Source organism: Apteryx mantelli, chromosome 19 (genome assembly GCF_036417845.1).
Source record: "Apteryx mantelli isolate bAptMan1 chromosome 19, bAptMan1.hap1, whole genome shotgun sequence".
Classification (NCBI taxonomy): domain Eukaryota; kingdom Metazoa; phylum Chordata; class Aves; order Apterygiformes; family Apterygidae; genus Apteryx; species Apteryx mantelli.
In genome coordinates this window covers 8584774-8601100 of record NC_089996.1, presented here as the reverse complement: position 1 = coordinate 8601100, position 16327 = coordinate 8584774, and the positions used below count along the sequence as shown (strand labels likewise).

Below are 16327 nucleotides of genomic sequence, written 5' to 3'. Positions count from 1 at the left end.
TGAGGGGGACGGAGAAGTTCCTGTGACTAAGTGATCTTACGCCCAGAGCGTTTGGGCACTGCAGCTCCTGCAATCAAATCATATTTTCTATCTCAAGGGCAAAGTTGGGTGCAGGGAGAACTCGAGAAAGAAGCTTGTCATAGCACATGACAGCGCAGCGGTTTGCTGTGATTCTCCTCTGTGATCATTACTTTTCCATGAAGACCCGGCAGCTGTAGGCTCAAGAGCAGACTCCAAGGAGAAACGTGGGCAGCATCCAAGCCCCAAGCGTTGGAAAGCGTTGAAGACGTGTCCTGGGCTGGAGCAGGGAGCTGTTGGAGGGTCCCAGGGTGCCTCCGCAGCCCCAGCAGGGCAGGGAGGGCCCTGGGAGCGCACGGTAATCCCAGGACACCAGCCAGGCCTTAACTACGTGCTGAAAATGCTTCTTCCCCCGATGCTGTATCCGTTTAAGGGAATGGTGCCAAACCACACAGGGAAGTTGGATGATGCAAAAAAATAGGAGTGTATGAGAGCTGAAGAGCAACTGCCTTGTGCCAGGGCTACACACGTACTTCGGCCCTGGGTATGAGCAGGGCTGTCGAGTTGCCTCTCTGGGGGCCGTAGCGGGAGGTGATGCTCCCTCCCTAGCTCTGGCTGGGCAGGAGCTCTAACTCTGGTGGAAAACTGGCTTCTTTTGTACCCCCCAGACGGTCCGGGAGTTGCTCTTTCTCGCATACACCTGCGGGCTCAGAGGGGACCATTGCATTTACTGCTTTGCTGGAAATGCAGCTGCTCCCTGCCATCGCCTGCACCCTCCCAGGCCGGGCTGCTCCCATGGGAAATGCCTTTCCTCCTCCCTGGATGATCCTTTTCCCGGCACGGCCTGGCACACCTGGGACGAGGCTAAACATTTTGCAACGAGGTCCGCAGCGAGGAAAGCAGCAGGCTCTCATGGTTTCTGCCCTCCCTGGCCATGGAGGTGTCCCTGCGAGTCAGGGTTCCCCGGCTAATCGCTGTGTTTATGGGGTTTTGCACATTGCTAATGGGGCTGTTATAAGATTATTAATGCCTTGACGCTCCCATGCCGGCTAATGGACAGTTGCCATTTAACATGCCGTCTGGAGCCAGAATAAAAGCTTGTTAAACGGGCATTGCCAAGACAGGATTGATGCATATTTTTTGCTGGCTGGCGCTGCCAAAGGCACCTGGCGGGAGCCAGCGCAGGCTGCCCTCAGCCCGCCGGAGCAAGCGGCCAGGCCCGCGCGAGCCCGACGGAGGAGGCAGCCAGCCCGGTGTCGCTGGCGGCTCCTCGACCCGGCTGCGCAGGAGCCAGGCATTTGGGGACACCGTCCCCTCCCCGGACCCTCCTGTCCCCGCTTCGCCTCCATCCCGATGAAATTCGCCCCGCACCGCCATTCCCGTTGCCCTTTACTCCGCGCCTCCCGCCATGGGACGCTCCGTCTGGCCTCCCTGCCGCTGGGGAAGGCACAGCCCGGCTCCCGGCACGCGGGACGCAGCAATTTGGCCGCTCCGTTAACCACTCGATGTTGTGCATTTATGCCCATTAGGAAGGTTTCCAGCCCCGTTGCGCCACGCTGGGCTCGGAGCGAAAGGCCTTGCCTCCCATTGCCTGCTGGAGTGCTGCTCTGGAGCAGCGAGCGAGGGGAAAAAGCAGCTTTTAAAGTCTATATCTGTACGTCCACCTACCTTTGCCCAGTACTACCTTGCTCAGACCTGCTGGGGCAATGACTTTGGCTCTCCTCTGCCCATGAAAAATACGGATGAGCACAGAAATCCTTTTGTATTCGTGAACTCCCTGAAATAATACGCTTTTCCTTCTCACTTCTCCTTGGCGAAAAGTGCTATTTCATTGGGGGGGGAAGTGCTGTTTCATGGAAAATTTCCAGCTGCCTTCCGTCTGCGAGGCTGCCTGTGTCTGATGCCGTTGCAGCGTTTGCCACCTGGCGCTCTGCTGACTTAAGTCACCCCTGATTTACATCAGGGACCTGGAAGCAGAGTCTGTGCCTGGGATCCCTGTGGAAATTGGAGTTACGGTATCACAGCAGTCGTAACACGGCATTTTATGCTGATCAGCCTTATGGGAAAATGTCAGGATTTTGCACAAGCGAAAAAAGCCTGCGATTAGTTTATAAAAGAGGGGGTGTTTGACGTATTATCGTGGTGGAGCCGTAGTAACTCTGCAGCACTAGCAGAGCACACGTCTGAGCCCCGGCGGGCAGCTGGGGCGGGAGGAACATTTCTCGCCCGGGAAGCGAGCCAGTGGGAAAAGGGCGAGGAGAGCGCCCAGCTGCGGCGGGGGCAAAGGCCTCCTTTCCTAGGGTGTTACCCAGAGGCGTGATACGGTGCCAGGTTCACAGCGGGACGGCCAGCTGGGCGAGCGTGGCACGAGGGGTCCTCCTGGCACTACAGCCCGTGTAGACCAGAGCCTGGTCCTGTGCTGGAGACCGGCCAAACGCTGCGCAGACCAGGGGCGGGGGGCTCCTTTCCTTGATTTAGCACCCACCTTGCAGGGTGAGCCAGAAGATGGGCTCTCTATGGGGCCCAGGAGGCGCTGGGAAGCCGCGGCCGCGGGGAACAGTCCTTCCGCAGTGTGCAAGGAGGCTTGGTGGCACCTCCGCGGCTCCCGCTCTCCTGCAGGCTGCCGAAGGAGGTGCAGTCGGTGCCCTGGGCTGCATCTAGGGCAAATCTCTCTTTTCTTTCCAGCAAAAGGGCTTGTTTTTGCTGGAAAGGCACTAGGTCAACGGTTCCTCATGGTGGGGTCCAGGAGGTGGGAGCGAGCAGCCCCCAGGGCCTTCCGCAACAGAAATAAAACAGGTCACTCTGGCAGAAAGCCACAAGTCGGTGCTGTGCAGAGCTGGACTCGAGACCCAAGGACTTGCCTGCTCCACACACCACTTTTCCTTTCCCCCACTTTCCAAGTGGAGCTTGCCCTGCTCTTCTTGCCGCAAAAAGCAAACCAGCATCCCTGTTCCCAGCGTGCGGTGCAAGGTGGTGGTTCTGCTTTGACTGCCACCCCCCCCCCAGCCACCCCTGCTCCAAAACCGCCTACCCCGGGCCATCCTCTCCCCCCAGGAAGGGGCCGTCTTTGCCCTCCCAAAGTGACCATCCTCCCCCCCAAATCAGCCATCCTCCCCCAGAAACGACAGTCCTCCCCCAGAAGCGACCGTCCTTCCCCCAGCCGCCGCCACGCTCTGCAAGTCACTCGCTGCCGCAGGCTGCCTGAACCCCAGTGCCCTTAAGGACTCCTAAATTCTGGAAAAAAAAAACAAAAAAAAAGAAAAAGAAAAAGAAAAAGAAAAAGAAAAAGAAAAAGAGAAAAAGAAAAAACAACCCCCCCAAACCCCAGCCACCCAAGCAAACCCCCCAAACGCCCGAGCGGGGCTGCCCGGAGCGGCGGGGCCGCGCGGCCGCTAGATGGCACGCCGTGCCCGGCGCAGCCGGCGCAGCCTCCGCGGGGCGGCGCGGAGCGGGGCGGCGCGGGGAGCGCGGAGCTGCCCGCGGGGCGGAGCGCGGGGCGCGGGGCGCGGAGCCCATCGCGGCGCGGTGCGGAGCGGAGCGGAGCGCGGCGGCCGCCCCGGCATGGGCGCCGGCGGCAGCGGGTAGCGCGGCGCGGCTGGGGGCGGCGGCTGCGCGCCCGCTGCGCGCCCGGCCATGCGCCCCCGCGGCGCCCCGCGCTGCGCCCGCTGAGCGCCGCTCGCCGCCTCGGCGCCGGGGGGTGCGGGGCCGCCGCCGCCCCGCTCCGCCGCAACTTTGAACGATGATCACAGTCAACGCGGATGGGAAGATAATGGTCAGAAGATGCCTGGTCACCTTGAGACCCTTTAGGTAAAGTTGCTGGTTTATTGTCCCTCCTCTTCCCCCCTCTCCTCGGCGCCTTCTCCCCACCCTGCGCGGCCCCTGCGCGACTGCAAGCGGGATCTGAACACGTTTTGCACGGGAGCTTCCCCGGGGCTGTGGGGGGGGGGAACAGATCCCAGATGAAAATGTCAGGGATGCAGGCAAGTTTGCCCGCAGGTCAGCGTGCGGGGAGCCGGTGCTGCGGCGCTCGCTGCCCCTCGGCTCGTCATGCGCTCATCACGCAGGTATCCTTCGGGTATTGATTGCAGGTCTGCTGTTGCTGTCTTTTTTTAATACCGTCCTCAGAGGTATTTCTACTCGCTGGGGAATCGGTTCCTCTGGTTTAAATCCCCTGGTGCTGACAGGCATTTTTAAATCCACCCCTGGGTAACTGGCAGCAGAGGTGGGCTTGATAGCCAAGCCTGAGACCCTCCGGCTCCAGCACGGCCATGCCCACCTATTGCTGTTTCCCCTTGCTGTAAATCTCCCCATTTTTGCCTCCTCGCCTTCACTTTCCCCTCTCCAGTCTTTGCTCTCCAGCTTCCTTATTCACGCTTTAGTCACTCCCAGACTTGAAAAGCATCGGAGACATCAATAATTGTTTTTTTTTTACGGGGAGAGGGACCAAAAACCCACACGAGGGGAAAGTGTCGGGGAGCAAAGCCCAAAGGGAGTGAGGTGAGCCTATCTCAGCAGTTCCCAGTGGTGCCTGCTGTGTAAAGGAGTCGGAGGAACCTGCCCGCTGGCTTTTTAACTTAGCCACAGGCTACCGGTCTGGGGTTGGGGAGGGAGGAAAGGGCTGTGTTTGTGCTACTTGCTTGCGGTCAGGTTTGGAGGTTTTGTCTGCCTTGCTCCAGGAGCTGCACAGCTCTGCACCACTTTCCTTGGGGGATTCCTGCTCCTGGATCCCGTGGCAGTGCCCTGGAGGGGACGGCTGAGGGACTTGGCCAAGGTCACCCAGGAAAGCGGCAGCAGAGCAGGGTGGTGGGGTCCCCGTGGCCTGGGTCATGCTCTGAGCAGGGTCTGCCCTGCTCCAGGTGCGGGGCGTGTGGGCAGCTCTGTGGGGAGGTGGGTCAGCAGGGGATGGCACCTCCCCGTCATCGCGGGAGAGACTTTGGCTCCTGCCTGCCGGTGGTCAGGTAGAAAGGGGTGAAGCTCTGAGGCTTTGAGTGTGCGACTGCAGTGGGAATGGCCGTGAGAGACGGGCAGGACATGCGCACCCCAGAGAGGCGGTGTATGCTCAGCACAGCTTGGAGAGTGGCTATTTTATTTTCCCAAGTGGGTTTAGTTAGTCCCTAATGCTGACGTTATTGGCCTGAGCATCCCTCTTCCCCCCATCCCCACTGCCGGAGCGGGGAAAGCTCATCAACAGCCGTGACCTGGGATCGGACTTCCAGGAGGAGGGAGTCCAGGGAGCGAGTTGTGAGGTGCCGGCAAGGTCTGATCAGAGACGAGGAGGTGGGCATGTGAGGGTCTTGTGATGAAAGGAGACCACCAGGCTGGAGGGTCCCTGGTGCCTGTAGCAGAGCAAATTCGCCGAATAGTCTTGTTGGCACTCCCTGAGCTGGCTTCTGCTCTCAAACCAGAGCAAACCACTAAGGGTACCACTGGAACCCATGCGGTTACTCAGTTGTTAAGCAGTCAGGCTTTTCCTAAGAGGAGAAATTTCCCTCTGTGTCTACCATGACCCACTCGTCCTGTTGTCCCACAGTGTCCAGCTATGTGTTTCCTCTGTGTTGGTGGCCGACTGAGCCTGATGCCTCGTAGCATCTCGGTCCTGTGGTGTTGTCACCTTGTATGCAGCCCAGCATGGTCTTGCATGGGCTGCCCAAGTCCAGCCATAACCTGGTGGAGATCAACACTGCTCCTGTAAAATCGGCACCCCACGTCAGCCAGTATGAATCAGTGGTGACCTGCTGGGAGCAGGAGAAGATACTGCTGTGGCATTAACCAGGGCAGGTCGTGTAAGTCAGGTTCGCGTTGCTGGCTGGGCAGAGCTGCGCTGCTCTGTAGAAACCCGTGGTGTGATCCCCTGCTTGGTGTAAACTCCTGGCAGCGGTGCCATCAGCAAACACCGAATGGGAAACCTGACCCTGTGCACCAAAACATTTCATTAATCATGCTCTAGACACGTTTAGCAAAGCGGTGCAAAGCCCTGAGCTGTGCAAGTGCCTGCAGCAAACGGGAAGCAGAGCAAGCCGTTGTAGGAACAATTTGCTGAAACAGCCAGGGACGGCTCTGACTTCAACCTAAGCAGCACAAGAGTATTTAATCTGTGACAGTGCCAGATGCAGGCAGGAAGCCACCGGGGGGCTGGGAGAGTCCTGGCACCAGCCAGCCCAAGTGTTGGTTTTGCGGAGCGCGGGGAGTTAAAGCAGGGAGTTTGGGAAAGTTTGCCAGCGGGAAACCAAAGCCGGGGTTTCCCTGTGTCTTCAACAATGGTCGATAACAGAAATTACTCCACCTGCCCTTCTGCTGGTGTGGAGGAAGATTCCTGTGGCTGAGCATCATTTCGACAGCAGCAGCGCTGTGGCAGCGTAGGGCTCCGAGCAAAACAAGGTTTGTGGGAGAGGGAGTGTTTTTTCATTCGCCCAGCTGCTGCTGTTAGAAATTGTGGTTCAACTTTTGGGCTCAGGGGACTTGAATCTTGAAAACTTGTCTAATGAAGGATACTGTCTTTCTCCCCTGGGGTCCCCAAGCGTTTTAGTAGCCTTCTCCCCAAATGGGCCAGGAGCGCAGTGGGCGGCTGCTTGGCGCTGCAGCACCATGGACAGCCGGCCCGTGGTCCCTGCGTCCCCGCGCCGCGTCCCGGGGCCCCCGCTCGGTCGTGTCCCACCTCGTGACACAGGTCCTCCTGGCCGCATTCAGCTTTCAGTTGTGCAGGCTAAAATGCTCCGTGACCGTGCCATGCTGGGGCATCATTTCCAATTTGCAGTAAAGACACAGCAGAACCTGGCTTCCTCCTCTTTCGGGCATGAAGCCAGAATGCAAAATTGTGAAAATTTCAGTTTGGGGTGGATCTGTAGAGGGAACTGGCGGCAGAACTATGCGCAGTGAGAGCACCGTGATGATGAATTAAATGTGACGTGTGATGACAGCCAAAGCTAGCTTGCAAAGGAGATGCTACTTGGTCATTGAAGCTGTGTGAGCTTCAGTGAGTGAGACTTATTTTGGGGGACAGAGGGCCCAGTGCATTTGTTGGGCAATTCTGAAGGTCTGGGCCATGGTATATTTTATCAGCTTCACGGTTTTAGTTTTCTGCACAAGGAATTTACATTTGGCTGAGGCAGGGCCAAGGATTTTTATTCATCAGGAGATCAGCACAGAGTAAAAGAGACTTGCTCTTCAAACTAAAAGCAAGTCTCCAAAATCTCCTTACTCACTGGGGCATTTCTGTTGAACTGGATGCCACTTCTCTCTTAGGTAAATTAATTAGGGTTAGGCTCTGATGCCTCCTTTTTAAAAAAGCATTCTGAATCTCCCCCACTATCTCTGTAGTCCATTCAAAATCAAAGAGAATTTGTCTCCTAATGAGATGCTAGAGCACAGATCACCTTTGAAGCTTTCTCTCTTTCTTTTTTTCTTTCTTTCTTGTGCTCAACCATCACTCCTTACCAGATTATAATTATGAAAATTAAAATGCGTAAACAAGGTCTTGCATAATGATGAAGATATTATCAATAGGAAGGATGAGAATGAAGAACAGGATCAGCTCTGATGATTTAAATGGCTGTTCCTCAGGCAATGCTTCACCGAAACGTGCCTTGGGGAAGGGGGAGCAGCTGGCAGGCAGGATGGGGCCCTCGGGTGGGTTTTACACCCATGACCTGCCCCCAGAAAGGACCCTCGGTCCCAGGCTGAGGGCCTCACCCAGGATTATGCAGGAAGTCAGTGGCTTGACTGGGGCTTGACCTCCTACTTCTTCAGCTCGTGCGTTCTCCACAAGGCCGTTTTCATCCTCTGCCAGGGAGATGCCCCAGCAGGCAGCTTTCCCCCTATCCTGCTTTTAGGGCAAATTCAGCCTCCCTAAGGCTGAGCTGGGATCCAGCAATGCCCTTGCCATCCACTCTGTCATGTTCTCAAGTGCCAAATCACAGAGGAGAGCCTCTTCTGGACCCATCACTGCGCCCCATGGCTGGGCACAGGGCCGTGCTATGGGGCGGATGGGGAGCGAGTTGGGTCCCCAAATCTTGGGGAACCACATTGCTTCACAGCGTCAGGGATGCTTTACTGCCTCGGCACCCAGCTCCCTCCCGGAGCTGAGCCAAAAGGCTCTCAGTAAACCCTGCTCCGAGGTCCGCTTTGGGTGCCTCTGGGACCTGGTGAGAGAGGGGGCTGAAGATGGTAGTTGTGTCTCCACATGCTGAAGCAGAGGCTCGGTGGTGAGCGAGCATCTGCCGGGGAGGTGGTGGCTCAAGGGCACTCAAGACTTGCCTGCAGAAAGGCCTTCAAGGACATGAGCCTGGATTAGCCAAGTGTGTGATGCTTTTCATAGCCTGCTTAAACTGTTTTCCGTCCCCAAGGGGCTGCTCATTCAGAAATGAAAGGGACTCTATCTGCTTCGCTCCTGAACTGTCTACATGGGGCTTTTAGGCGGTTCTACCAATCCGCTTGGATGTCCTCTCTCCTGCAGATCAGCCCTCTGAATGCCTGCTGGGGGTCCGCAAAGCAGTTTGTGAGTGCTGGTGCTGGCGTTCAGTGCCACTCACCACCAGATGCTAGCAGAGCCCCTCACCGCCATCTGCCTCCCTCCCTGCCCGAGGAGCTGGAGCAGGGACATGCTGCAGCCTTGGTCCCTTGGGGCAGGAGGTGATCTTTTTTGGGGTGAGGAGGGCGGAGATGGGAGAAATGCTCCTTCCCTCCCTCCCATGTGCTGCAAGCCTTCCCCCTGCATGCAGGAGGCAAAGACCTCAGCTCCTCCTCCAGGCTCACCAAATTAATGATAACGAGCAGGGTGTTGCTCTGCTCCTGGTTGAGTATGAGGTCAGAAGTTGCTTGGGAGCTGCACGGTCACTGGAAGTGTGGCCAGGTGGCCTTGATCTGCTGTGAGACCCAGCTGGGGAGAGTCTATAAATGTGAGCTGGGCAGGAGCTGTAGGGTGCTGAGGGATGGGGCTGGGTCTGGGTGGGTTGTTGTGGTGGGCAGGGCCTGGGCTCCTTGGAGCAAGCACCTTGCTCTGGAGTTGGCTGTGTGTTGTGAGCAATGTTGCGTGGGGCTCAGGCTCAGCGTGCCCTCGCTATGCGAGGGGAGCATCGATGCTGGCGTGGGGAGGTAGGTTGCCTGCGGGCTCCCCCAAGCGTGCCATGTCTCACGGGGGCAGCTGGTGATGGCTGGGGCTGTGCCTGGGGGGCCTCCTGGGGACCTGCTGTGGGTGCTCCTCCAGGCTCCTCCCTGGGAAAGTGCTTAATGCACTACTTCATCCCTCCCAAACATCTCCTGTAGTTAACAAGTGCTTCAAAGCCAGTCGCTTTATTTGCCAGCCCGTTGTAGCGGTAGATAATTGCAATGCTTATGTATTGTAGGCCAAGCTTACAGCTGGCTCCTAATCCTCTGCCCTTTTGGCTACAGTATAATGATTCTGTGTTGGGATGTTGTGCTCCTTTCCGAACCGGCCTCTGGAAAAGCGTCTGTTGTACCTGGGCAGCCGTGCTGGGTTTCTGCGTGCGGCTCCAGACCTCTGCAGATAATGCTGTTAACTTGTCAACGAGAGCTGCTGTTTCTTATTCTCTGGCTTACTTTCCTTTAGTCCGGAGATGCCAAGAGGCAGAAATGCTAATGAGCGCATGTGTGGTGGTGGTGGGCTCCCTCGCGGACAGAGCACTCGCCTGTTTAAGACTGAGCCTTTGTTCACAAGGCTGGTTGGCAGTTGTCTTTGCTCCCCTTTCTCCTTGAAATACTCTTTGGGCTTGGCTGGCTGGCTTGCCAAAACCCGCATTACTTGCACAGCTCTGGGAGCTGTTGCCCACAGCGAGCAGAAACCGCTCTGCTCTGTGTTTTGCTTGCATGCATGTTGGAGAACGCTGCACCTTGAAGGAGATTTGGACGTGGCAGCAGCTCCTTTCCGAGGCTGTGGAAAATGGCCAGCAGTGCTTGCTGTGTCTTGGCTCTTTCAGCGTGCTGCATTCCTGTTAACAGCAGCCAAATCCTCTCTTGAAAGAGTAAGGGGACTTTTGCTCCCTGTTGACGGGAGCTGCATGCTGAACGGCCCTGATGTGGCCCACGGAAGCGCTCCAGGCACTGAGCTCTGGGTGCTTTCGAAAGTGTTTGCTGTAAAAATGTCATTTTTAGAAGAGGTGTTGTGGGGGAACGGGTTTAGGAGGTACTATCCCAGCACCTTGGCGTGCCCCATTCTGCTGCGAAGCCCCGGGTGCTGCTGTCCCCCAGTGCCGGTTGTCAGGTCTCGCGAGTGCCTGAGCTCCTTCATGGCCTCCAGAAAATGCCCTTCAACAGAAATTAATAAAAAAACTCTTCCCCCTCCTCCCTCTTGGAGAAGAGGCTTTAAAGCTCACGTGTGTGACCTGAGGCCTCTCTTCTGGAACGCATTTTCCAAAATCCTTTCTGGGAGAAACCTGGCTGGACCAAGGCCTCTGCCCTTCCTCTTCCTCGCCATCCCTCCGTGCAGCATGCTGCCTGTTGCATGCTCGTCTGCCGGGGAGGCTGGAAGGCCTTTGCGTTGTGCTTCCCCCTTGTGCAATAACCCACCCCCTTGCCCAGTGTTCCTGCATTCAAGCTTCTCACCCCTCAAAATGCTGCTCTGGTCAAATCCAGGCCAGTAAGAGTAACGCTGGCAGCTCTTGCACCCCCCGAAGCAAGAGGTGACACGAGCTCTGCCCTGCGCTACGTGCAGATCGGCATCCTGCCGCCCGTTTCCCCGTGGGAGCTGGTTTCCTGCTCTCCGGACAAAGCAAGCGGCGAGGGGAGCGTGCCCGAGCTGCGGGCTCTTGCCGCTCGTACCAGTCAGTCAGTCGTCGCCGGCTGTGAATGGAGCTGGCCTCTCCCTGCGTGCGGAGCTGGGCGCGGTGACAAGTATCAGTGGCCTAGTTGCAGGAGGAACAAAGGAGCTTTTTTTTAGATCCTTTGGAAGGAAAGGAAGGTACAAGGTCTCTTTCTTTTGGTCCGTCTCCGAAGGAAAATGGGTATTGTTTATTGTAACGGCTCCTGCGATCTGCAGGGGATGTTGGGGGTTATTGGGTTAGATATAGCAATGCCTCATAACGTGAGTTTTGGTCTGTCCCAAGTTTCCCACCGAAGGTTGGGTCTTTGATGCCCCTTAGGGCTCTGGCCTCTAGAGCAGGTTGCAGTGATTTTTGGGATGTGCTGGCTGCGCTGGAGTGGAAGGTTGTTGGAAGGTGTCGGGCTGATGGAGCAGAGGCCTTTTGCCTCTTTCACCATGTGGTTTGGAAGGGAGGATGTTAGCAACCCTCTTTAGCAGGCAAATTGTCCTATGAGAGAGTGACCGAATTTGCAAGGTGCTACCTGGTAGCCCGCAGCCTGGCCAAGGCCTCGACTAGACTTAAAGCAGGGTGGACTGTCGCTGTGGGGCTGGGGCTAGGGATGCCAGCCTGCATCATCGGGCAAAGCCCAGCTGCTCTTTGCCCGCGTTCAGGCAGAAGCGTCTGCTCGGGGCTCTCTATGAAGTGTGGTCGCCTCTGGCTGTGGCTGGAGGTGGGATGGGTGGGTGGATGGTCCGAGCTTGCATTGCTGGGGGCAGCAGAAACGTGCAGGGGGGTTACTCCGGAGCGGGCCTGGAGAGACGGAGGGGCGTTCGCGGGGGCTGGTTCCTCGGCGCTCCTCCTGACCGCTCTGCTTCTCTCCCGCAGGATATTCGTGCTGGGCATTGGATTTTTCACCCTGTGCTTCTTAATGACGTCGCTGGGAGGGCAGTTCTCGGCCAAGCGCCTGGGGGACTCGCCCTTCACCATCCGCACTGAAGGTAAGGGCCCACGTGGGGCTGCTCGGTGCCCATCCCATCCCTCGTGACGCCTGACAGCTGCCGGGTCCGTGGTCTGGCCATGCTCTGGGGATGCAGGGAGGATGGTGCTTGGGTGCTTGCTCTTCCCAGAGCTCCCTCTGGCTGTCCTGGCTGGTTGCAGATGTGTCAGGACAGCCAAGGTCCTGCTGGTCTTTCCTCGCATGGCCTGGGGCAGTTTTGCAGCTTTGTGGCTAGGAAGTGGCTGTGTTGGCATCCAGGCTTTTGCAGGAGGAGCTGGGGCACGCGTGTTGCATGTTGAAGCAGACCCTGTCTTGCAGCGGGGTGATGAGGAAAACACCGGTGAGGGGGCTGGCAGCTGTGGTGCTGGTCATGGGCCTGCGCCTGGTCCCATGTGCCAGGGATCTGGCTCTGGTGCTTTGAGGGCTTTGTGTTTTTGAGAGGTTTTGGTCTGCAGGGGCTAGAAGTTGTTCCATGTGGCTGGGAAAACAAAAGGCCTTTGTTTCCTGGAGGCTCTGAAGTGTTGAAGAAAATATTCCAATTTTAACAAAGTGTGTTTTCTGTTAATTTTTTTCCAAAATGGTTTTTCTGGCAAGATGTGCAGTCAGTTCAGGAGATAGCTCCCTCATCAGGAGGGAGTTGGTGTCCTTCTTTGGAAAGCCGGCTTGGCTCCTCTTCTCCAGTCAGGGCTGCAGAGGGAAGTCTCCATTTCAGTCATGAGACAAACACAGCAAGAGGTAGCAAAGTGTCTGAGTTTGGCCCCAGGCCGGGCAGGGGAAGTCGAGCAGAGAAGCGGGGCGTGGGACTGTCTCTGGGGCACAGCACTCCTCCCACTGTGGGGTTTTGCTGGTCAGGGAGGACGTTGCTGCACTCAGCTGAGTTTTGCACTGACTTTTTAGTCTCAGCCTGGAGCAGGACAACCAAAATGCTCTGAGGAAAAGGCCCTGTTTGACCTCTGTGAGGAGGCCGAGGTAGGTTTGGGAAGGCCAGCTTGGGAGGTATATACCAAAGGTGTGGAGGGACTGGAGCTCCCCAGCCTTGTCCGGAACGTGCTCTCTGGTGTTAAATCCTTGTGGGGCTGGAAGAGATGGTGTTGCATTCCTAGAAGAGGAGATGGCCAGAGAGGCGGTTTCCAAAACTCGGGTGGTGCTTGTAAACTAGCTGCCTTCCAGAGAGATTAGCGTGTAACGCAGCCTTTGGCGGTTGTCCTAGCTTTTTCCCTGGTGGACAGAGTATGAGCAGTTCGTATTTCTCTTTCCCCCGTGCTCCCCTAATTGTTCCCATCGCAAACTCCGTTAAGTCCCCTCTCCAAGGGACTGGTGTTGGCGCAGCTGACATCAGCCCAAGCAGTGCCGAGTTTCCTTATTTTGCCTTTCCTTAATTCCTGCCTGCGTTACTGTGGTCAGGACATCTGCTCCTGCAGAGGGGGGAAGGCAGGAGAGGGGTGCGAGGGCACTGCAGTAACACCCCTGTACCCAAGCCAGGTGCAGCCCCTGGGCTGGTGGCCGGTGGATCAAAGCTGGTTATAGGTGACACCTTGCTGCTCCTTAGTTTGGCCGTCTGGGCTCTCTCCCTGTATTTTGTGGTTGATGGTGAGGCTGTTCCTGAGGTTGCTGTGTCGTGGCACGGGTCTGAGCTCCCCTTGGCCAGGTGGCAGCTAACGCAAAGTCGTTGAGTTGTTGCTGGCCTTGACAGCTGAGCTTTGGGGTGAGAAGTGCTGTGTGAGCCCAGAGCTTTGTCCCAACTCATCCTTTTTTAGGAGCTGTTTAGTGAAGAAATTCCCAAGTTTAGAATAAGAGTGTCACTTCTTATCCCTGCACTCTGTCCCAGGAGAGCCCCAGCACCCTCGGGGAGCTTGCGGTGGGAGAAGGGGGCACATGGAGAACTAGAAGAAAGGAGAGGGGGACTGTTTAGTTGTAGGACCCAGTTAGAACTGAGAGATAGCACAAATCACAATGCAAACAGCAGGCAAAGGTGTCGGGAAACTTGCAGAAGTCCTTGGTCCCACCCCTAAGGAGTCTCCAAAGCTGTAGTGAAACTAAGGCAAAAAGACAATTATTCTGTCTCTATCCCTTTTATGGATGCCTTAAAGTGGATTAGCTCATCTCACCCTTATACTTGTCATCAAGTTAAGCTAGATCCTGACATGCAAGACCTTGCTTTCCCGTCCTTGTGTGCCTCTTGTTTAACAGATGCAGTGTCAGCACAGTAAGGACTCATCAGTGAGCAAAAACCATCCCTTTTCAGACTGTCTCACCTCTGACTCATCCACACTTATTGTTTTAGGTGACTGAGCCAATCTATATGTTTTGATTTACTTTCTTGCAACTGAGCTCCAAGTTGTGGGTCAGCTTGGCTTTGATAGCTGCAGCAGATGTCTGTTAAAAAGCTGCCTTCCTTGCAGGTAGGGAGGGATAGATGTTTGCTGCTTCGTTCCTAGGCTGAGAAGGTTTGGATGTTAATTCTGGTAATTGCTGATTATATGCTATTTAAAAAAAAAAAAGGGGGGGTGGAGGGGAGGAGAACCCCTGGATTTTGACTCAGGTCTTCTAACACTCAAGCTTTTGGCTTCTTAGGTCTGTAACTCTGGCTCAGGCGAGTACTGCTTCATTAGAGAACTCACAAAAAACTTACTATAAAACCATTTTTTTTTCTTTGTTGGATGGGATTTGCAAGAACAAGCTATTGCTTCCAGATGAACTGCTGCAGACTTGGCTGTTATCCGTTTCTTGCTTGGGAAGATCTGGTTCATTTGTCTAATTCAGTTTTGGAAAGTGAAGGATTCTTTCTCCTATGTGTGTGGGTTTTTTTTAGGAAGGATACTTTTTTGGACTGTATTCTTTGTACCCAGGGCTTCTGAGGCGCAACTTGAAATGCATTTTCTGGCTCTTTAGCCCAGGGTTCAGACTGCTGAGGTTCAACCTCTCCTGTGATACCAGTGCTTAGGGTCTGACCTTCCTGCAGAGTAACTAAGCCTCTGCAGTGTAGTTGGCCTGTACATGATCATGTGTGGCCGAACATACCAAAGGCAAAGTGAGACCAAGACCACAGGGCACGTACAAGCCTGGGGCTGGGTGGGAGCTGAGGGAACTGGCCAAAGCCACTGCAGACCCCTCTCTGTCCACTTTGAAAGGTTGTGACAGTTGGGGGTCCCTGATGGGTGGAAGAAGCAAATGTCACTCCTGTCCTCCAGAAGGGCCAGCGGGAGGCTCCAGGGAGGTTCGTGCTGACCATCCTCCCCAGTGCCCTGGGGAAACCATGACCCATGTCCTCAGATGGGCTGGTGGAAGCTCCCTCCTGGGAGACTTTCAGAACATCTCTGGATGAGGCCCTGAGCAACCCCTCTGATCTCCATGCTGGCTCTGCTTTGTGCAGGAGAGGCTCAGGAGGTCTCTCCTGACTGAAGTTAGGCTGAGCTGGAGTGGAGGTGCACTAAATGCATGTTTAATTCAATGAGAGTTGAGGGGAACAGACATGGATATGCTTTTTATTACAATGCTGCAAAGTCTCAGTAGGTCTGTTTGAATAATAAACTGGTATTTAATTAACATGCGTTATGGATCCCAAGGAAACTAAAGAAATATTGCTGGTTGTTACATTGCTGTTAAGTGTGCAGTGCTGCTCTGAGGAGCAGGTTAATTTGACTGGGCTGATGAGCTGCTGATGTGAGTGATGGTGGCAATCACGCTGGCATTCAGATGCCTCCTGGCCCAGTTTGGAGGGATTATTTGGGTGTACCTGCTAAAGTCTGCCAAGTGGCTATGCGTGGGCTTAAATATCTCTCTGGACGGAGTGCCTGTCCTGGGGTGCACGGAGCAGTGTGAAACCCTGGGGAGTGCAGTGGCTGTCCTGCCTGAGGAAGGAGTGCCGAACCGTCCCTGCTGCTGCCGTTCTCAGCATGTGCTGGCTGAAACACTGGGTTTAGCTGGCCCTGTTGAGCGTTATTCATTAATTTATTCCTTCTGTATTGCAAGCTGGCAGCACAGCTTCCCCGTGCTGCTCTGCTACTGAGGCTGATGTATCTACACAGGCGCATTTGTGGCTAGCGAGGACCCGCTCCTGCACTCCTTCCTGGTGGTGATCTTGGCTCTAGCGTTTGTGCCCTCTGGTTCCAGCTCCACAGATGCGTCCGTGTTTCCGCGTGTCCTGCTGGGTTGAGCTGCACAAGTGAACCCACATCTCCGCTTGAACGCTTGCAGGATTTGGGTGACTGCAAAAAATTGCAGGGTGAAGCTCAGCACCTGACCATTTAAAAATAACTTGCATCAGAGGAATCCTGTTGAGCTGTGGTTAAGTGGAAAAGGCCGTTGACCCAGTGCCTGTTTAAAATCCGATGTGTGCTGTACCCATGCTGTAGCCGAGGGGTTCAGCCTGGGGGATTTGCTCCTATTTCTCCCTGGGTGCCCAGCCCAACCCAGTGTTAAACCTTGGGAGTATTAATGTGAGCTGTGGGTTTGCTCCCCTTGCATGTTGTCAGCCAAACTCCACTCTTGATGTGAACTTACCCCAAACATGCTCCAGAAGGAGGTGGTGAGTGCCCAGGATGGTGGAGGGTGGCAG

The 16327-nt window shown here is 55.6% G+C and overlaps 1 protein-coding gene across 1 annotated transcript in view; it reads left to right on the top strand.

Moving 5' to 3' along the window:
* Window positions 1-3731: 3731 nt before the first annotated feature.
* The window catches only part of MGAT5B (alpha-1,6-mannosylglycoprotein 6-beta-N-acetylglucosaminyltransferase B), a 75615-nt gene continuing 63019 nt past the window's right edge, over window positions 3732-16327 (top strand). The window contains exons 1-2 of the mRNA XM_067308192.1: window positions 3732-3825; window positions 11658-11770. Coding sequence (XP_067164293.1) covers window positions 3758-3825; window positions 11658-11770 — 181 coding nt within the window. The 5' untranslated portion in view covers window positions 3732-3757. The remainder of the gene's footprint in view (window positions 3826-11657; window positions 11771-16327) is intronic.